Below are 22,005 nucleotides of genomic sequence, written 5' to 3'. Positions count from 1 at the left end.
GGAAGGCCAGAGCAGGGCCGCTCCTTCACATAGGCCAACTGGGCAGCTGCCCTGGAAGTGGTCAGAGGGGACAGTTTGGGACAAGGGTCCCCTCCTTCACACTGTAGGGATCCCACCTCTGAATGCCCCACAACACCAAGGCCAGGATCTAAAGAAGCTGGGATGGACTAGGCAGTGAGGGTGTTATAGACCACCTTGCAGCCAGGAAGGGACAGAAGATCAGGCTGGCCCTATGACAGGGGACCAAAGGTTGGTATTCTTGGCTCCAGAATTTAGGGACTTGATCCTTCCATATCCTTGCACCCACAACCAACCACTCTCTACCTCACATGTCTCCACACTATGGAGACATCGTAGGCAACTTCAGGATATCTGCATAGTACTAGCCCCTAAGAATCAAGGGGTCTACAAGAATCAAGATCCTCCTGATCTTGATCTCTAGGGTTCTTTCTGATTTAAAGCCTCCTCCTATTTCTTGGCTTACCCCTAGCACCTCCTGGGTGTCCCTTGAGGCTGCCTTCTCCCACCCACCCTGGCTCTCCCATGTCCTCAGCTCCAAATATCCTGTCTTCATCTAGTACCCTCAAGCCACACACCCCACCAACCAGTCCCACATCTGTCTATCCTAAGGATCACCTCTCTTCATCCCCTCCAATCTGCCTCTCTCCAGGACTTCAGACTATTCCCTCTCACATCCCAGCTCTGGGACATCTCCCCCCAACTTCCCCACTCATTGGCCCTTATTGACTTGCCCCCTTCACCCCTACCACTTCACCACAGCCTACTCACCCCCCTTTCCCTCCAAGTTCCTGCAAGGTAAGGGGAGAGCCAGGCAGCTAGGCACCTACCTGGGTGACTTTCTCAGTGACATTGTGGGTCCGCTCCTTTATCTTCGGTGCTATGATTTCCCGGTCACTGGTGGGTGAGGCCAGGAATGGGTCGCCCTTGAGGTCCACAAAGTTGAGGGTGATCTGGGGAATCTTGCTAATGGTGCGGTAGCGTACGAGGTCCGAGTCTGAGGTGGAGTTAAGCAGGCCGCTGCGCAGGGGGTGCATGGTTCCTGAGGTGGAGAGGCACAGTGGGGTCAGCTGAACAGACTGACTGGCTGGACAGCTGGACAGACTGACTGGCTGAAGAGCAGTCAGGCCATTGACACAGACTAGAGTGGAAGCCCGGCCCTTCTTGGGCCAGGGCTGTGAGGGACAGGGAGGAATGAGATCAGCTCAGGAGACCCAGTGACAGAAACAAGCAAGGGCCAGGACCCCTTCCCATGATGCAATGTGATGAAGACCACAAGAGGGAGAAGAAAGGGCAGGTGGACAAACCAGAGGGTGGGGTAGTGTCAGGAGCCCCTAACCCTCCCCAGCCCTTCCCAGTTCCATGGCCATCCCTGCTTCAGGGTGTCCTGGGTCAGCCAGCTTCATGGGGCCAGTCAGGGCTCCGTGAGTGGAAGAATACAATGGGGTGAGTGGACATTTAATAAAATAAAAGGTCACTTAATGAGATTAAATAAGTGCTTAATGGGATTTCCATCTCCTATGCTCCCAGACACCCAGGACTGTGGGGAGAGAATGAATGTGACAGGCCTAGGCCTGGGCCTGGGTCCGGGGCAGGCCTGGCAGGCAGGAAGTTGGATAGTTCACCTGGCCTGTTCCCTCACCCGTGCTAGCATGGCGTGGTGGTGGAGGCAGCACCCCAGCGCGCATGGCCTCGATGTCGTCGGCGGATGAGGCACGGCGCACGCTGGCGCAGCTCTCTCGGGAGCGCGTCCGGGTCAGGCTGCAGCTGGAACCTGACGCATCGGGGTTGAGGCTGTGCGCCCTCGGAGATGGGTGTGGGCCAGGGCCGCTGGTTTGAGGCGAACCAGGGCCAACCAGCGCGCGCCGCTCCTCCGCCGGCCCCAGCCCTGCCACATGGTTGTCCATGGCTGACACCTCGTCCAGGGCCAGCGACTCACTGCTGGGCACCGCCGGCGTCAGGTCCACGTCCACCACCACAGCCCCCGTGGCGCCAGAGCCTCCCGTGCCTCCTGGCCGCACCGATGACTCCCGAGCCGTCAGCGCCAGCAGCGCAGGCAGCTTCAGACGGAAAGTCTTGGCGCGGCCTGTGGAAGAAGAAAGGCTGGAGTATAAGGGCCATGAGTAGCAAGGCCTAGGGGCTGGAGACCCACCAAAGGGAACTAGGACCCTGACAGTGGCAGCCTCCCTTCTCACCCCATGCACAGAGCTCAATTCCAAAAGCTAAGCAATCCTATCTAAAATTAATCATAAACAACTGCCATTTCCAGCCACACTTCAGGGCAGACCCTGTGAATTATCCCTGATTCCACAACAGCAGTGGTGGGACCATCCCCCATGTCAGTCAGGGGGACATCAGGCATTGATGTTTGGGTGGCTCACTGGAGGTTTCACAATCAGTGCTGGGCCTGTGTGTGAACAGGAGTGATGCGTAGGGCTCTCTCCCACGCCTATCAGCTGGCATCAGAAGGGCCAGTGTCATTACCATTGTTTTAGAGCTTAAGAAACCTGAGATGAACATTTTTATCATGATTATGAGGGAAAAATTAAAGTTAAACCCTAATAGGATACTGGGGAAGGCCAGAGAGCTGAGCCTTTGGGTTGCCCAGGGGAAGAAGTAAGGCCACCATGTCTCCAGCCATGGCAAGTATGCCCTCGAATCCCCTCCCTCAATTAGCCAAGGTCATTAGAGGAACTTGGCCAGTCCAGGATCAAGGACCAGAGAGAGTTGAGTTCATGAGACAGAGTTTTCTAATAAGCATAGGGAGCTACTCCCAGCTGGCCAGGGTGAATTCCCATCCCAGGACTGCTCAAGCAAAGCTGGAGCAAAAGCCATTCCTTGGGGGTGCTGGGTGGGAACCCAGCTGGCAAGGTTGAAAAACAGGTGCTCTCCTGCCCCAAGGACTTGTATTTCTGGGCCATGCTACTCCATATCTGTCTATATCAGTTCTGGGCCAGGTGGAACCACACTCATCAATGTTCTCTCCCTAGCCTCTAAAGGGACCACACACACAAACTATTTCCCCTCCTGCAGGGCATTGGACTTGGACAGCTCAGGGCCAGAGAACCAAGACTGAGTGTCCCTGAGCTGGGTCAAAAATTCAAGAAGCTGCACTTACCAGGGGCCAGCCAGCTGGTAGGGGGGCCTCGGTGATTGGTATCACGAGCTGGGGACCCTACCATGTCCTTCTCCATCACCACCTCAAAGTTGAGGATAAACATGATGACAGCCCCATCCTCGTTCTTCACAGGTACCACATCCACCAGACACAGGAAGCAGCTCCCTGCAGAATAGGGAGGACACAGTCCATCATGGCACCAAGGCCCCGCTCCCCCAGTGGGCAGGGCACAAAGCCAGTTAGAATGAGCCCCGAAATCCAAATCAGCCCATCCACTTCTGTCTCCTCACCACAGCCCCCACTTAAAATTGCCCATCCCCTTCTCCAGGGTTTCCTACCCTGACCCCACACCCCAGTCACGGGCCTGCCAGTCTGCATTTCTTCCCTCACTGCCTACTCCAGCTTGCTGCCTGAACAGCTCCTCCTCCCTCTTTCTGCCTATCTTTTTCTCTAGCCCTCTTTCCCTATGTGCATTTTCTCTCACGTGTTTCTGTCCTCCAGGTTTTCATCTCAGTTTCTGTATTTTTTCAATGGATCTTTGTTTCTCCATCATTCAAAGCAGTGCTCAAGCCTACAGGCTTTAGACCCAGAAAATCGGTGCTGCTGTATGCATTTTTCTGAACCTGTTTAACATCCCTGTGCCTCATTTTCCTCACCTACAAAATGGGAATTATGATTCTCTCTTAAGTTATAAGGATTAAATATGTGGACATGTGCTAAGTGCTTAGGGCAAGGCCTAGCATGTATGACATTGCAGACAGTGGCTATTACTATCTGTCCCTGACTCGGTTCTGTGTAGATTAGTGTCCAACCATTGTGTCTGTCCACAACAAGATAAATACAAAAGTTGAAAGCAAGAGTTTCAAAACCTTTACAACAATTTGGCATTGCTAAATATCCAAGCATGTGATCTTGTGATTCACAAAAGTACTGGTCTGAAAACCAATCTTTCACCAAAAAGTCTGAGAAGTACTGCTTCTAGACCTTTCATCTTCATCTCTCCTTGTGTTGCTCTCTGTTCTGGACTTTCTCCCTCCCAGTCTCCTTCTGTCCCCTAGTAATCCCTCTAGCTGGTCAGATCGGCCCACCAGTCCATCAGCTTGCTATGGGGTGATGTCATGCTCCTCCATGTGGGACCACCTTAGGTAGAGTTCTCAGCTCCACTAAATGGCTGCCTCTTCCTCCTCCTCTTCCTCCTCCTCCTCCTCCTCCTCCATGGCCTCAAAGGGACCCAGGCATGTTCTCATCTCTTGCTCTTCCTGGGTGGGGGGAGTGGGGTTCTCAACTTGGCCCCCTCTGATTACCTGTCTTTTCTGCCTCCTTGTGTCCACATTCCCTCAGAAGGACCTGGTGCCTAGAATAACATGCTCTGGGAGCCAGTGATGGCCTGTCATGTCAGTGAAGGGCCCATCCATGGATGGAGAAGAGGTAGCAGAGGTGACATTCCTAGAAGTTCAGCCTTAGCCACCCTTTCTGCTCACCTCTCTACCTCCCAGAGCTTCCTTGGGTTGGTCTCCCTTCCCTCTTCCTCCTGGGCCAGACTGGAAGCAGGGGCGATGACAGTGGTAACTGGAGTCAAGAGAGGACTGGCACCCCTGGGACTTGGAACAGATGCTGATGCCTGCTACCCAGGTGCTGGGACTGGGTGCTGGCAGGTAGGTGGGGGAGCAGTGTTAGCTGCAACCATCAGGCCAACAGGGAAGGTCCTGGCTCTGAGAGACCCTGGCCAGGTACAGTGCTGACTTGCTGGGAATGGAGCCAAGAACAAAGCAGACCAGCGATTCGAGCAGCCACAGGTTCCTCTAGTGGAATGAGGTCCTCCAAAATCAACTCAAACAGGATGGCATGGAGGTGAGAGCTGGACCCAAGAGGAGCTGGTCTGGAGCTCTCGCCCCACCCCACGGCCCTTCCACTCACCGCAGCCCAGGCCCTCACAGCCCTGCCGGAGGGCCCTGAGTGCAGGGGCTCTGCCTGGGTCTCCCTCCAGCAGTCGCTCTTGTCCCCTGACCTCCGGCCTCTGACACACAGCTGTGGTGTTGGAGCCACAGGGGGGCTGGGCCCAGCTGGAGACCGTTTGGCACCCAGACAGCCTGCCTGTAGTTTATGCCCTAATATGGTGATGGCCGGCAGCGGCCTGAACAGGGACTGGCCTCCTCAGGACTATGGAGAGGCCAGAGACCAGGAAACTTCAGCCCTGGAGACCCTAGCACCTGCCCCCAAGACCCCATCCATCCAGGCTCCAAACCACAGTCTTCACCAAGAGGCCTGTCTCAAAGAAGCCTAGAATCTGGAACCAAGATGACTCTAACCCTTCTAGATGGCTTAGGGACTCTGCCCTCAACACAGGGCACCAAAAATTCTGACCTTCAGTCTTCAGCACCCCATCCCACTTCAGTCCAAGCTTCTTGGCAAGAGAAGCAAGCTTTGCATTCTGAGCTTTGCCTACCCACTCCAGGACCCTACATCTCAAATTGCTGCCCCTGGACCCTGGCAGCTCAAAAACACACAAACATTCTCAAGATACAGAAACTCAAGGATAACCCTCTCTCATATTGCAAAAGTCAGCTCCCCACATCCAGGTATACACACAGAAGCTCAGGTTCCCTTCCCTTTGTTGATATGCAAGGAATTTTCCCTTTCAAATTATTCTGTGAAAGACTTTATTATTCCAAAAACGTGAACCCCAGTCCTGCCTGATGGCTGAAGGAGACAGAAATTTTGGGTGGGGATGGGGGGAGTGGGGGGAGCATCATGAAGAAAAGAAAGCCAGGGCCAAGTAGGCCCCAGGCTCCCCAAGGCACCTTCTCACCAGCCAGGTTTTCTGGGTCTTTTGTAAGTTGCCATATCTGTCACCCACCCCAGTTCTTCAGCAGGGCCTGCCTGCTGACCCCACCCCATCACTGACTGGAAACATGGAGGGGGTTCCTGAGGGTAGAAGAGGGTTGGCCAGGCCAGGGGCAGGGCCCAGGATGGCTGGAGCTAGGCATAGCACAGAACAAATAGCAACTTATGGCTGGCTTGGGTGCTCTGCTTGCCAGCAGACAAAAAATGTGTAAGCAAGAGGCTAGGCTGCACTCCAGAAAGCCTGAACCAGCAGGGCACAAAAACAATCCTAACTTCCCACCTGCCCCACTCCCCCCCAGACCCAGGCCTCTCAGCCATCACTTTGCTCCTCTTTCCCTCCCTGGCTCCCAACAGCAGCCCAGCTCACCCAGGGTAGAGGTGGGCTTAGGAAGGGCCACAAGGCCCAGAGCTGAGAGAGGCTGCAGTTCCACTGAGAGCCACTCTGTGGCAGGCATAGCCCACACTCTTAAGGCAGGCGGCACCAGGAATGCTCCTGGAATGGAGCAAGATTTGGTGTGTGGGGGGGGAAGGCCACGGGACTGCAGGACAGGCTAGAGGGGACAGCAGACAGCCAGATTTCCAGTCTCAAAGGGGAGTCAGGCGGCCTTTGTGAATTATTAGAAGCACATTCACTAGTCACCCTGAGGAGCCCCAGAGTGTTGTCTGTAACACAAGGTGATCATGCCCATGCCACAGAGTCAGAGGGATGAGATATAACACATGCAAGACTCAGAGCCAAGCCCAAGGGAGGGCTACATAAACTCAGAAGAAAGGGAAACATAGGTGGGTGGGTCTTAGCAATGGAGAAGCCCCCAGGCCAGCCTGCCACCCCTTCTCTTACCTTAACTGTGCCTAGACTGAGAAGCCCTCGCTCTGGGTGAGGAGGCCTCTTTTCCCAGCCTAGATCTGCCCACTCCACCCTCCCCCCAGCCCCTCTGGATGGAGACTGGGAAAGGAGAGGCACACATACCTGGGTAACCACACGCCTACTGGTTCCTATCTACTTACACCTTGGTGCCTTTGGCTCTAATGGCCTGATGAGGCAGGCCAACCACTCTCCCAGCAGGTCTTCCAAGGTTATGCAGCTCGCTGAAGGTCACAGAGGGGAGAGGACAGTGGGAGGGACAGTGGCTTTTCCCTAGGGGAAAGCCTGGACCCACTCCAGGCAAGTGCAGCAGGTGCAGCATGTACAGTTCACCCTGACCCCATGGAAGGTCCCTGTCATTTAGAATGCAACACCTGACTAGCTTTCATTTGGTGCCAACTCGCACCTGGGAGTCCACCTAGGAAAGGCACTGATCCTTGCCTGGTCCTCTAACCTAATAAGGATCTGGCACTCAACCCAGTGTCTCAAATCAGATTTCCTGCCTCTGAGCACTGATGGCCCAGGCCAGCCCCAGAAAGTGGCCATACTTGGCTAACAGGAGTCAGACCTTATTTTCACAGCAACAACAGGCTGGAGGAGGAAGCCTGCAGATGACCTGAGTAGGCTCGGCAGGTTCCTGAGGTCAGTGTCTCAGCTGGCTCACCTATGAACTACGGATCCTTCCAACTTCTTCACTACCCGAAGGACATCACTGAGCATGTCTGTGCAGGTGAAGCATGACCGACAAGAGAGACCTGACATCAGCCATTTTTGAACTAAGTGTTCAGCAGAACCCCAATTTGGTGCATGGGACAAGATGGAGGAAGAAAAAACAAACCGGACAGTGGAGGAGCCCTGGAGAGCTAAGCTATTCCACCCCAGCTGTCAGGAGACATGGGCTTTTGCCCTCCCTCTTGTTTACTGTGTGGCTGTAGGGTAGCCCTGAACTTAGGCTCTGTGGGTACCACTGGGACAAGTGATTCCTGCCCTGGGTGCCAGATGAGATGACAGATGGCCTTGTGAAAGCATCCAGAGCTATAATGAGGCAGGGTGGCGGGTCCCTGCGGGGAAGGTGACCTCAAGCATCCTCACCCTGGTCGCCTCCCTGCCTTGCTCCAAGCAGAAGGAGCTGTGCCCGGAATGGGCCCAAAGTCATGCTGAGGGCAGGAGTCTGGGGCTGCAGTTGGCCCTGTCCGCCCCCAGGCAGAGGATGTCTCCGGAGCAGCAGCCCAGGGCTGTGCAGTGTCAGGTTATATTTAGCCTGGTGGCGGCGACAGGAAGATGCAGCAGGAGCCGCTCCTGGCCAGGGGCCACCGTGTCGCTAATACCACTCTCATGGGCAGCACGGGCCCACAACATTACAGGACCAGGAAACCGAGAGAGTGACTGAGAGACCAGCCAGTGAATAAATGAGTGTGTGTGTGTGTGTGTGTGTGTGTGTGTGTGTGTGTGTGTGTGTGTGTAACAGAGAGAGACCAATCCTATGCTCCTAAATTTAGGAGCTGAGACTTGCAAAGTCCTGGGGAATACCTCCTACAAGGCAGGATTGGGGGGGATTGGGGGCAGACCCCAACTGCCATAGAAGCAGCACTTCTACACAGACTCCTCCACCTTCCCTTAGTCAGACCCTGCCAATGAACTCTGTACAGGGCCTAGGACCTTTGCCAGTTTCTAGAACACCTGCCCATACCCAGGGTCTGTGGCATACCCAAGCCATCTTCCACACCACGTCAAAAGACAAACTCTGCCTAGGAAAACTCAGCCAGCTGTGTCCCCAGGATCCTAAGGCCCTACCACTCTGGGCCACTACCTTGTGGAATATAAATGGAGAATTATACCTCCTATCCTAAGAAGGTAAGAAAAGGTCACACTGCCCTGGGGAAAGCTGCCTCCACCACACCATTTATTCACAGTTCCAACAGTGCCCTGCCTGCCCCGGCTTCCTCCCACCCCTTGTGCTCTCCACAGCCCCTGCCCCTCTTCTCCTTCCCTCCAACTCCTCCCATCCCTCCAGAAGCCCTCTGCAGAGGTTTTCCTGACTGTTCCATCTGTCCTGCATGGATGCTTCTCTCTGGAAGCTTGTCTAAATGCACACCCTTACAAGCTGGCTTCTGGGGTGAGCTCCATCCCCCAACCCAGCATTCAGGCCTGAGGCCAGGAGAGATGGCTTTATGGGAAGTGTCAGGTGCATAGCCTTAGAAGGCCCACTGGTAGCCTGGTTGGTGGGGGGAGCGAGGATAGACCTACAGTTATGGCAGGTTTGGACAGGCTATGTCCCTACCCTCTCACCTCCCTTCCAAATCTGGGGGCACTCCTCAGGACAGAATTCACCTGTTTCAAATCCATGGTGCTCCCATCCTGAGTGTGGACAGCAAAACAAAGCACCACAGGACTTCAGGTGTCTTTCCCTGAAGCAACATTAAATCTGGTCACCAGTTACCATGGAACTGAGCCTGGCCCCAGAACCTGGGTGAAAGAGGCAAAAGTGGAAATACACCAGGTGTTGCATTTCTGAGTTTTGGGTCCCCTTCAGCCCCTTTCACCAGTGTCACCCCTACCCTCCAACCCAGCCTGCCACAGGGCACCAAGGATACACAGAGCTACCACTGTCCACTGGGGTCCTCTAGTGCTCCATAAGCTTCTGCAACAGGGTTCCATCTTGGCTCCCAGCACAACCCAGAGGATCTGGGGGGACATGAGAAAGCCCATCCCAATTTATCTCCGCCATCAGTCACTGAGCAGACTGCAGCTTCTTTTCTGTGTGTGTGTGTGTGTGTGTGTGTGTGTGTGTGTGTGTGTGTGTGTGTGTCTGGGGGGGGGTTGGCAGCAATGGGGTTTGAACTTAGGGCTTTGTGCTTGTGAGGCAGGCGCTCTACCATGTGAGCCACACCTCCAGCCAAAGCTTCTTGATCATTAAGGCAATGATCCCTGGCTTGCTCTCTATAGGCTCTGTGAAACACCCACTGCTGCAAATACATGTGCTCCTGCAAATCCTCTGAAAAGTCAGCTGGAACATTCACGCATTGGAACGCATGACCATGACCCAAACGTAAATAAGAAAGCTGGCATCATTTGCAGAGGATGAGGTCAGCTCCCTAGAGAGCCAAGAAAATAAACAGATAATTAAAACTTGAGAGGGGGGATAAGAAAAAGTAATAGAGAGGGGTGAATTTGATCAAAGTATATTATATGCATGTATAGAAATATCACAATGAAATTCCTTTGTACAATTAACATATGCTAATTTTAAAAAGATAGGGGGAAAAAAGAACTGTTAAGATAGCTCAGCAAGGTTGCCAGATATAGGATCAGTTCACAAACTATATAGGTTTTCTCTACAGCAGCCACAAGCAATTAGAAAGTAGGGTCAAGGGGGCAGAGGTATGGCTCAAGTGGTAAAGCGCCTGCCTAGCAAGCTAAGGTCCTAATTCAAAGCCCAGTTCCACCAAAAAAGAAACAAAAACAAGACAATCCAGGCTGTCAGTTGGGACAAATATCACTGAGACATTAATTCTCCCAAAATTAAACTGCAAAACCAATTTAATTCTGATCGAGATTCTAGTGGAAGCTGGGTATGGCTGTATTGGCCGTAATTCCAGCACTCAGGAAACTGAGGCAGGAGGATTGTGAGTTCTAGTCCAACCTAGGCTACTTAGCAAGACCCTATCTCAAAAAAGCAATAGATAAATGAAATGACAGAATAAAAAGTAGAATAAAGAGGGAGGATTTGCCTTACCAGATGCTAACGCATATTAAATACCACAGTTTTGTTGTTATTGTTTTTAATGTGGTTCTGATGTAAAAACAGACAAATAAATATTTGGAACAGAACAAAATGTTCAGAAGCAGATCCATGGCTAATGGGCAAATTAACCTATGCTAAAGGTGGCCTCACGAGTCAATGGAAAAAAAACAGACTAGATGAGTTGGGAAAGTTGGCTCATTACACGGAAAAAATAAAACTTGATCCTGACTGGACACTACATCCCAGGAGACCCAACTGAGGAAGGTGAAACAGTTGAACTAACAGTAGGGAAAGGTGGACCCCTGAGGGCCTCTGTGACCTCAAGATGGGAAAGCATTTGTTCCACAGGCCTTCAAAAGCACAAACTGTTAAAAACCAATGATCTGTTTGTATCAAAATTAAATATCTTTTGAATAAATTGAACAGACACTTCAATGGAGAAGACATTTGCAATACATCAGTTCACCAAAGAGTTAACATCTGCACTAATATATACCAAATATTTAACCGTGTGCATTTGCAGTTCTAGAATATGCAAGCAACTCCTGTAAATCCACAGGAGCAAAAGGGAGCAGCCTCAATAGAAATGTGGGCAAGACCATACGCAAGCAATCACAGGAACTGAAGTCAAAGGCTGTGAAGCACAGAAGATGCTCGGACTTACTAGTAATCAAAGAAATACAAATTAAAGCAACAAGATACCACTTTCACCTAGGAAACTGGCAAAAATTTAGAAAAGTGGATGATGGCCAAGTGTGGCAGGGTATTGGAATCTCACACTCTGTTCAGGAGGCAGCGGTTCCCATGCACAGATGGACAATACTTCCTAAGAGTCCCCATATTCTGTGATCCAGCAAGTCCACCCTGGGGCACGTGGCCACAGACAGCCTCACACAGGTCTGGAAGAGCCCATGTGCAGATGTTCACTGCACCATCATTTCTGGTGGCAGGGAGGTAGAGGTGGGGGTCCCGCATTGAGAGAGTGAGCAAGTAAGATGTGGTAGGTGCATACCCCAGAATGGAAAGCTAAAGACTAGACAATGAACAGCAGCCTACCTGGACTGAAAGGCACACTCCTGTGTAAAAAGAGTGAATGCCAGAATACAATATATAGCACAACGTCATTTACATAAATTAAATCCACATGCCTCTCTCCAGACAAAATACACATTTGCAAGAACATATGCAGGCAACCCATCACGGTGAGTACATCTGAATGGATGCCTGTGGGAGCACTGTGGGACCAGTGAGTGAGATTAAAAAGGAAAAGGAGAAAATAAAATGAAAGAGAAAGGGGAAAAACACTAACATGAGTGCTGTGTTTTCAATTATTTGGGGAGCTAGGCCAGCAGACAACTGGGGAAAAGGAGGAGAGGCAGGCAGGAGGGCTGCCCGGGCACCCTGGGCAAATGGGCTCACCTCCCACAGTCCTGACAGCAGGACCTGCAGCCACCAGGGGTAGTGCCCTGCTGAGTGCGTGGCCTGCTGCTGCATGGGCACTGGCATGCTTACTTGTTCCAGGGACACCCCTGCCCTGTCACGCAGAAGCCAGGTGCTTTGATTCCACTTAGAAACAGATCTAAGCCAAACCCAGGCTTCCTGAAGCCCTGAGCCCATCACACCCCAAAGGGCTTCTTGGGAAGACAGCCTGTGCAGGGTGGTCCACGCTAGGCTCTGAAATTGGAATAACTGGGATCCCATTCAGGCCTCTACCAGCTGGGTGCGCCTAGGCAAGTCCCTCAGCCTCTGCAGGAAGAAAATGACTGAGAAGTTCCACTGTCAGAGGATGAGGTCCACCACTGCTGAAGCTTGTGTCCCTGTCTGCACACTATAAAGAATGACCATAATGATGAGTGTACCTGTGTGCTGCCAGGCAGCTGCTATCTCCTACCCAGCTTTGATCTCTTGGCAGCTCTAAGGCTTTGCTGCCTTCCCAGGCCTCCTCTGTTCTCTAAGTGAGGGGGCTATGAGTCCCCAGATGCCTTCCCTGTGCCCCACGATGTCATGCAGCAAACAGCAGGGCTGCTGGACTTCCAACTCGCTGAAAGTCACCTCAGGCCATCTCCCCCATCCTACTTTCCTCGGACCCTGATGGCCTCCCCAACCTCTCCCAGCATTCTATTATTTCAAGGATTTTCACAGTGTGAGAGGCTGAGACTCAGAGATGGGAAGTGATTTGCCCAAGGTCACACAGCAAATCTGTAACTGAGCTGGAAATTGCCCCCAAGTCACTGACTCCCAATATCAGACTTCTTGCCAAACAGCACTGCTCACCCCATTCATTTGTTCAGCAAACATATACAGGTACTGAGCTGGCACTATGCACTAGGCATGTAGATACAACAGAGAGCAAAACAGCAAGGCTCCCTCTGCCCTTGTGCAACTTACAGTCTGCTGGGGGAAGACGGCATGGCAAGCTTATCCAGTGCTGGGACCAAGGGAGACAAGGATGGAAGGCAAAACAATGCCATGCCCTTCTGCTTCTAGGCCAGCAGATGAGCTAGCAAACCGGAGAGGGGTTTACTGGAGGACAACCCCAGTCCACATCAACAGTTGCCGGAGCCTCTCCTGTGCTCAACACCTGTTCCAGGTGTTCCTCCCAGGCTCTTCTGGGGCCCTAACCCCCAGACCTCCCTGCATGTCAGTGTCAAAAGTCCTGTTATCCCTCTCTCCCAAAAGGGCCAAATACTGCCTCCCACCCTGCCTGCACATGAGGGGAGCGTGTTTTCATAGAAAAAGGGCCATTCTCAGACAGAGTCAAGTTCTTGCCATTTCAGGCACACTTGGGGGAATGTTTTAAGTGTGAAAAGGCTTTCTTGGAACCTCTCAAATCATACCAGGAAGGAAGCCACCTCTGGGCAGACAAGAGGCCCAGGTTCACCCCATGTCACACCTCCAAGCCAATCCTCCTGCTGCCCCAGTCCCCCCTCCCTAGAGCCCAAAGCCACAGTCAACTCTGCTTCCATCCAGACAGCTCTGTGCAAATATTTACATAGCTCCTCTCAGGGCTTCAGGAGACACAACGTGGAGGAGCCACCCTCCCAACACTATCCAGGCATGGGACTTGGGGCAAGCTGAGGACAGACAGCACCCTCTATTGTCAGGCTGCCTCCCCTGGGGAAAAAGGGCAAGAAGTCCCTCAGCAGTCCAGGGCAGCCCTTCCCAGTGTGGCTCAGAGGGAAAGCACTCAGTGGAGACAGCCAGTCAGCTTGAGGCCTGCCCAGGATGTCCCTCAGGCCCATACCTCTTACCTGTGGGCCCTCTTACCTGTCTCCCATCTCCAGTTGCTCCAGGGCCTGGCCAAAAAGATAGGGACAACTCTGCCCCTAAGATGAAGTGAGCTCCCAATGGCTTTAGTCCCATGGAAAAGTACTCCTTTGCATCTCAATTCTCAGCTTCTCTAAGCCTTTGCCTTCCCAGCCCCAAGGTTTACCCCTAGGAAAAAAATCTTCCTTTTCTCCCACTCAGACTGACACAGGACCTGGGGGCCACAGGTGGGGCAGTGGGTGTCTGACTTGAAAAAGGAGGTCCACTGCAATGACAGAGCAGAGCCTCTGATTTAAGAGGACAAGGAGGGGTAGAGAAGGTAAGGAAGAGGACCAGGAGAGGTGGCCTGGGTGTAGAGGACAGAGAGAGGCCCTGAGATGTGTGGCTGGTATTAGAAAGACTTACATGAGCACCTGAGAGGCCAGGTCTGAGTCAGAGGCCAGTAGCCCAGTGAGTGTGGGGATACAGCACTCTGGGGAACAGGCCTGGCCCTCGGGTCCCCACCCCTCCCTGTCACAGCATCAGCTGTGGCAGTGGGGGCCCTTTGACCTTGTTGCTATGGCAACTGGGCTGCAGCTGGAGTAGAGAAGCTGATACTCTTCTCCAGAGACACCCGGATCCCCACCCACGCACAGGCTCTGGGGGACAAAGGGACATGGAGACAGGGTCAAGTCAGTCAGAGGTATGGAAAGACAAAGCCTTTGAGACACAGCCCAGAGGGGCACAAGACACAAGAAAGAGGGAGAAAGGGAGAGAGGCAAGAGGAAGGCTCAAGGGCACTGAAGGAAGAGAAGAGACAGACAGATGGAGATAAAGACGAAGGGACAGAGAAGGCCAGGCAGAGACAAAGGCAAGAAGGGAGAGCTGCCAAGAGGATGGGGCACAGCAGGCAGGTGGAGTGGTGGGGAGGCGGCAGAGAAATAGGAAAAAGAACAGAAAGAATGGAAGGGACAGAAAGAGAGTACCTCCTCAGGGTCTGGGAGAGGAAAAGCCACAGTCCTCAGCTATGGCAATGTGTGGGCACAGGTGTGTATCCAGCCAGCACCTGCTGCCCAAGGTGCCTCCTCGGGGATGTTATAGCCTGCCAGCCCCACACCTTCGGGCTCTGCTTTCAATTCTGTTTTAATCCTGGGCCTAATTTTCAGGGGAGTCGGCATAGGGCCAGTGAAGCCCAGGCACACCATGTCTCTTCCTCCACCCACACTCCCCCAGTCTAGCCTCCCCACCTCCCAGAAGTCCCAGCAACTAAATAATGGGGTTGTCTGGCTCCAGACCCTGAGACTGCACAGAGCTAGGCCAGAGGCACCGACACAGCCCAGCTGTCCTTGGAGGCGCCTGCCAGCAAAAGGCCCTGCCTCCTCCCAGCCATCCCGCCTCCCTGGGGTTGTGGCCCAGGGACCCACTCCTCCAGCGCTGGCCCAGGCAAACACTGCAGGAAAGACCTGGATAGAAACAGAAGGAGAACACCAGCATGCCTCCCCTCTGCCTCTTCACTTAGCCCTCAAAATAGCACACATACACACACACACACACACACACACACACACAGTCCAGGTCAGGCCATGAGACAACACTAGGGACTGAGCGTGTCAAGGCAGAGGAAGGGGAGGTTGAGAAAATTTGCTTGCATTACACCAGGCTTTGAGCACTGGGGTGAGTGGAGCCCCAGGTGGCCAAGGGCAAAGGCCTTGTTTGTTACCTGATCCCCATGGAAACTGAGAGCAAAGAATGGGGCAGGAGGCAGTGGCTGGCATAGGATTTTCTGGGTCACTGTCCCATATGGAATAGTAACCTGGACAGGGTAATACTTCTCACAGCTTCAACTTGGGCAAGGACCTGAGTTCTAGGTCCATCCCCTTCACTTATGCACTGGTAACCAGACCTCTGCCTCCCAGCTTCTCCATCTGTAATTCAAGTGGGCCAGATCAGGTGATCCTCAAGATCACAAAGGTTCCAGGATAGCTCCTCTGCAGAAGGGGGTCCCACAGCCATCCTCTCCCAAAGAGGAGAGGGCCCACTCCACGTAGGAGGACCCCATACATGCTACAGCCAAAGACAAACTCACTCAGAACCCTCCTGCCAAGGGACCAAATCTGCTAGCACACTGTAGGACTGGAAGGGGTTTTACAAAGGAAGGTCCAGCTTTCTCAAAAGCTCAGCATGGTGAGCCAGGCACAGCACACATCTGTCTATAATCACAGCATTCATGAGGCAGAAATGGGAGGATGGAGAGTTTGAAACCTGCCTGGGCTACATAGTAAGACTGTCTCAAAAAAAAAAAAAAAATTAAAGGAAAAAAAAAGCTCAGCACTTTGTATAGTTCTCAAGTGAGTACTTTATCCCAGAAAAAGAGAGAAATCAACCAAGTTGAACCACTGTAATATATAATAATTTCCTGCATTACTTCCTAACCCAGGATTTATGTGTTCATATTCTTTTCATTACACCAGTGGTTTAGAAACTTTTAAAATAAAATTTCACATAAAATAATGGTGCAGCAGGGAGACAGAGTAACACTCTGGAGTCATTCTCAATATATGACAGACAGCAGAACAGAGCAGGTAGGGCTCTGGTCAGACAGAAGTGGACTCTTTCTTAATTTCTCTAAACTTCAGTTTCCTCATCCATAAAGTAGAAATTAAAAATATTCTTTCTCCACCTCTCAGGTAGAGGATACTCTCCATTCTCTCAGGGTAGAAGGTTGCACAAGATAATGTGTAGCCCTGGTTTCAGCAGGTACCAATCACCCACTGCCTCAGGGTTTGCATCTAGTCGACAGGCCCTACCAGAACACCTATTTGCTGTGGGCAAATCCTATTCCATGGGGCCACAGGAGCAGTGTCCCTGAGTGCTGTCCAGACTGCACACCTGCAAAGGAACAGTCCCTGAGGATGTCAACTGTTACAGGGCACCCTCAGCAACCCTAGAGCATACACGGCAGGGGTCTGGGGCTTGCTAGTTCCACTCATCCCAGCAGGAGGTAGAGGGCTCACTCCGCACAGCCGCACAGCCGCCAAGCTCCCCAGGGTAGGTTCCTTATCAGTCTTACAAACAGCTCAGTGTCCAAGAACGCAACTCTGAGCCCAACTCACAGTAAATGCTTGAGACATGCACTGGTAAGCACCAGGGCTTAGGCAGTCCAGCTGTAGATTCTGGAGCCCCCTTCTCAGCCTACCCATATTTACTAGTCCCTAGGCCACTGCACTGCCTTCCCCGAGCAGAGTCCATCCCAGTAGGATAGACATGGTGTGGGAGCAGCCCTGCACGTCTCTGTTTATCCGCTCTCCGGAAGCCCGGAGCAGCTGGGCTGGGAGGCGGTGGCTGAGCAGAGACACCTGGTGCAGGAGCGGGTGGAGGGGCGGAGCGCTCAACAGATGAGACAAAGAGAACCGAGTTGTCCGGGGAGGCGCACACCTCCCCCCAGGTGCAGTTGAAATGCAAAAGAGAAAAAGGAGCAGAAGAGGGGCAGGAGCAGCATCCCTGTTTGGTCCCACCCTTGGTGACATTTTCCCTGACCAGTTACCTGGCAGGAGCTGCCCTAGGGTAGCTAGAGCCCTATGGCCTAAGGTCAGCGCCAGTACCCCGCCTGACCTATTACCTCCATCCACTTACGCACCTGCCATCCCAACACAAACTCTAGCCCGCCTAGCTCAAGTTGCTCACACTTGCCCAGAGTGCCAGACCCTCAGCCTAGCGGCCCCACAGTCACCCGAAAAACCATCCCACCAGTGAGTTAATTGAAGAGACCACGGTGCCACCTCGCGGGCACACGGCCACGCCCCAAATTGGGTCCCTCCCCACGGAACCCACTAGGTTCACCAGCCGCCCCTAACCATGGGTCCCACCTCTGCCCCGCCCCCACCCTACCTCCACCCTCGCCCCGCCCCCACCCAACACCTCACCGTAGCCCCGCCTCGGCCCCGCCTACCATCTTTCCGGTAGAAAGCGATCTCCACTTTGCGCTCCTCCGCGCCGAGCAGGGCCTGCGCGATTTGCGCAGCGGCGCGGCGCTGCGTGCGCGGCCCGTGCAGGAAGTCGCAGGTGCAGGGCCGCTGCATCACCTCGGCCCGCGAGTAGCCGCACAGCTCGCAAAAACCGTCGTTGCAGTAGATGACCGCGCAGTTCTCCACCCGAGCGTTGGCGATGATGAACTTGCGGCCTGGGGGGCGGGAATGAACGAGCATGTGAGCGGGGGACCCCAGCCTCAAGGGTTCTCAGCCCTTCCCCACATTCTCTCGTCACACAGCCGTCCCGACACTCCGCAGCAGGGATCACAGCGGTTACTGGGGTCCCCAGCAGAGGGCGAACTCAGCTGTGCCCAGATACAGGTGCCTCAGTCGGACCCGGCCTAGTGGCACGCCCCCTCCCCCTAGCCCACAGGCTGGCTGCGTGGCTTCCCCCGGGCAGAGCGCCAGCAACCCGCCACCTCCTCCGCGCCCGGGGCCGAGGCCAGCCTGGGCGGGTGTCAGCAACGCGTGTCAGCAGCCGCGGCGGAAGGATAAACACTGGGCCTAGAAAGAGAGCCTGGGAAGGGCCAGAGATGGCGGCCAGCCCTTCCGTTTCCAGCGGCATCACTGGCTTCTTCCTCTTCATCCCTGCTGCCTAGAAAACCATTCCCCTCAACTGTCTGCAGGTCCCGTCGGGCCAGTACCTGCCAAGACTTCCGCACTCCCTCCACAGGCAGTCATAAGAGCTGGGGAGTTGGTGCACGAAGGATGAGGGAGGTAACACACAGAACACCCATGATACTTTATCTCTCTGGGTACTCTGACACCCAGCGGGTAGGTGTCACTATCCACGTTTTATAGATGGAGAAACTGAGGCTCAAGAGAAATTCGGCAGCATGCCCAAGTCTTGCAGATCATAAATGACAGCGCCAGCTTTTGAAACTATCTGGCAGAAGGCCGAATAGCTGGTGGTCACAAGCCAGAAGCCCAAGGTCACAGCGTGCAAGACATGGGACCTGCAGCTCCAAACCCTTGGAATCTCTAGAGCCCAGGGATGGGCCTGGGACACTGGGCAATTTATAAGAAAACAGAGCCAGGAAAGACGACCTTCTCTGGGGATTTAAGGTCCCATAGAGAGGGAAGCCCCAATGGACCCGTTTCAGCTGGACTTGGCTCATCCACCCCACACCTGCCCCAACAGCCAGGCCAGTGGGTGAGTAGCAGCATCCATTTGTGCCAGGCAGGATGCTCCAGGGATAAGAGCTTTCTATAAACAAAAGTTCCAGCCACTTTGGCCTTTAATGCTGGAGCTTTTGAAAGCAGTTGGAACGCTCCCTTCCCCTCCCCCTGCAGGCATAGCCCTATGGCTGTGCAACCCTGAGGGCAAGGCCCAGGCTACTGCAGAAGGAACACCTGAGGCAGGTCCAGGCCATTAGGATCTGGCCTCGTGCCTGCCTCTGCTGCCCTGCCCCTGGCCTCAAGAAAGTTACTTTTTGGAGTTGGGTCATCTTTTTGGTCAATTCCCCCAACTCCCAGGCAGCCATTAACCCCACATGAGGACTTTCTGTCACATGAAAAGACCCCCAACTCTGCCACCATCCTCACCTCAGCCCAAGGCAATCCAGAGCACCAGCCACACATAAATGAAAAGCCACACCTGTCCTTAATCCCAGGTCTGGGAGCGAAGAGAAAGTTTCTTCCAAGGCAAGTCCCACCCCACCCACCCTACTTCGATTCTGGAATACCCGGGTAAAAAGTATTGTAAAGGCCCCTTTGGCCTGCTCCCTCCTACAGATGTGGAAACTGAGGCCTACTTAGGGAAGAGTCACTCAAGGTCACATGGCAGTCAGTGGCAGAGGTAAGGCCAGAAACAAGGCCTCCAGAATCCCCTCCCAGGTCCCCAGGTTCTTGCTGTGCCTCCCCACCTCCCAGGCTTGTAGGAAGGAAAGCCCTAGGACCTGCCCCTCAGCCCCCCAGGCCTCTGCCAAAGTCATTGACTCCGCCTCCTCAGGATCATCTTGTTCCTCTGCTGGAGACAATGCTGCCCATCCAACTGACCCCTCCCTCCCACCACAGCACAAGCACACGTTGTCCTGTGCTCACAGGGTCATGGGCAAAGAATGTCACCCTCTCCCCATTCCCTTGGCAGTCACACCCACTGTGGCACATGCAGCCTTGGGGACAGGCACATGAATGCCCAGAACATTCACCTAGGATGGGACAGTTCTGGAAGCCTCTCCTATCAGGCCAGCATTAGGGGTGCTGTAATCCGTATAAAGGGACTTGGGGACAGTGCCCATGACAAGAAAATCTGTAACATGGGAGCACCATAGCCAGCCTGTTACCCTCAAAGCCACCTTCAGCCCTAGGGCACCCTCTTACCACAAGACTCACAATCTTATCGCGTTGTCAAAGACACCTCCCGGCTGTCCATGCCGAGTCAAATTCGTGAGTAACACACGGGTCACATATGTGCCACAAACACACACTCAAGAGCAGATTAGGCAGTCATCCTAGTCTCCTACAGCACAGTCAAGATTGACACACGAACGATACTTTTAAGGTTCCACTGTTTGGGGCACATAATATTTTCATGTCCCTACACACACATAGTCCCACAAACTTCAGGCACCTAGAGTTGAGGATACCTGCATTCTCCCCTCCCTGCACACTCTGGGTGTCACATGGACTCCCGAATTCCTAAAGTCTGAGCTGAGCCTCCTGCTGCAAACCACAACACAAGGTACCTTGGTCCCATGCCTACGACCCCCTGCACCAAGCCTTGCCCCCACGGCCCCTACCTGGAGCCTGGGGACCACCAGCCCCCACTGACTCGCACTTTGTGCTGCACACGGCCCGGGCACGCCCCTCCATCCACACTCGGAAGAACTCGACCCGCCCCCAGACCCCCTCCCCGTTCTGCCCCCTCCCCCACTCACTCTGGCCCTCAAACTTGCGGATGATGGTGTCCAGGAAGGTGTTCTGCGGCGCGACGTGGCCCCTCCGCACCGGCATCCTGAGCCCATGGGCGGGCCGGGCGGGCCCCCACCCACCCCGGCCCGGCCCGGCCCGGCACTAGGCTTCGGATGGCCTGGCCGGGCCGTGGTTCCCGCACCCCGCGGCCAAGCTAGGCACGGGCGGGGCCGGGACTGGACTGCGGACGCGGAGTCCCTGCTTGGCTCCCGGCTGCCCGCTCCGGACCGCGGGCCCGGCCTGAGGCTGCCTGAGCTCGGACCGCCCGGCCACCCGCACACCTGTCTGCCGGCCCCGCAGAGCCACTGGCCCCGCTCCGCCGCGTCCTCGCGCTGCGCTCCGCCCGCCCGCCGCCGGACTCCCGGCTCCCGCCCGCTCGCCGCCGCCGCCGCGCCGACAGCCGCTCCGGCGCCCGCGGCTCGGGCAGCGCCTGCGGCTCGGCCCGGCCGCTGAAGGGTTAATGTGGCGTGCGCCCCTCCGGCTCCGGCCCCCGCCTCCCGACCCCCTCCCGCCCGCCGCGCGCCGGCAGCGCCGCCCTCTCCCCCCCCCACCCCGAGCGCCCGCCCTTCCCATTGGCTGAGCCTCGCCAAACGCTCCCCCCAGCCCCAGCCCCTGGCTCTGTCACTGAGCCCCCGGGACTCGCGCGCCGCAGAGAGGGGGAAGGGACCCTTACGTAGGGGAACCGGGAGGACAGGTGCGACGGCCGGCTTGGAGGCGGCCAGGAAAAGGGGGTAGGGATGCTACCCCGCCACGCACCCCAATTGAGACCTAAGAAACCTGATTTGATGAGAGAGGGTCTGGCCCTTATCTCCTGCTTTCCCAACGCGCCGAGGACCGGCTTGGTACATGCAATATGCGCTCAGAGCCTGCTGTGGGTGGCAACGGTGAGGCCTAGGTTCTGGAAGCCCAGGACCAGGGGAGACCCAGGAAATGGGAAGGACAAGACAATGTGGATACCAGCAGAAATTTGAGATAAGGGTGGGCACGCCCCCCTACTCTTTCTCTCTCTCTCTCTCTCTCCCCCTCTCTCTCTTTCTCTCTCTCTCTCTCTCTCTCTCTCTCTCTCACACACACACACACACACACACACACACACACACACACACACAGAGCCTTCTCGAGTTATTCGAAGCTCTCCATGGGTGGCATGCATAGCGAAGGACAAGAGTTTCAGCCTCCTAGCTGCGGGATCAAAGAAAGGCGCCTGAGCTCAAGGTTCCAGCCTGGG

The 22,005-nt window shown here is 54.5% G+C and overlaps 1 protein-coding gene across 2 annotated transcripts in view; it reads right to left on the bottom strand.

Moving 5' to 3' along the window:
- Kcnh2 (potassium voltage-gated channel subfamily H member 2) overlaps nucleotides 1–21,074 on the bottom strand; it is a 32,026-nt gene extending 10,952 nt beyond the window's left edge. The window contains exons 1-5 of one of the 2 annotated variants that reach the window (XM_074060804.1): nucleotides 20,744–21,074; nucleotides 17,786–18,016; nucleotides 3,137–3,301; nucleotides 1,661–2,104; nucleotides 849–1,060 (exon numbers count right to left, since the gene is read on the bottom strand). In XM_074060804.1, the coding sequence (XP_073916905.1) occupies nucleotides 849–1,060; nucleotides 1,661–2,104; nucleotides 3,137–3,301; nucleotides 17,786–18,016; nucleotides 20,744–20,819 (1,128 nt within the window). In that variant the 5' untranslated portion in view covers nucleotides 20,820–21,074. The remainder of the gene's footprint in view (nucleotides 1–848; nucleotides 1,061–1,660; nucleotides 2,105–3,136; nucleotides 3,302–17,785; nucleotides 18,017–20,743) is intronic. The other variant, XM_020176369.2, reaches the window with a different exon arrangement.
- Nucleotides 21,075–22,005: the final 931 nt, after the last annotated feature.

The sequence above is a fragment of the Castor canadensis genome, chromosome 2 (genome assembly GCF_047511655.1).
Source record: "Castor canadensis chromosome 2, mCasCan1.hap1v2, whole genome shotgun sequence".
NCBI classification, from domain to species: domain Eukaryota; kingdom Metazoa; phylum Chordata; class Mammalia; order Rodentia; family Castoridae; genus Castor; species Castor canadensis.
Note: the sequence above shows the minus strand (reverse complement) of the source record. Positions and strands in the feature narration are given on the sequence as shown.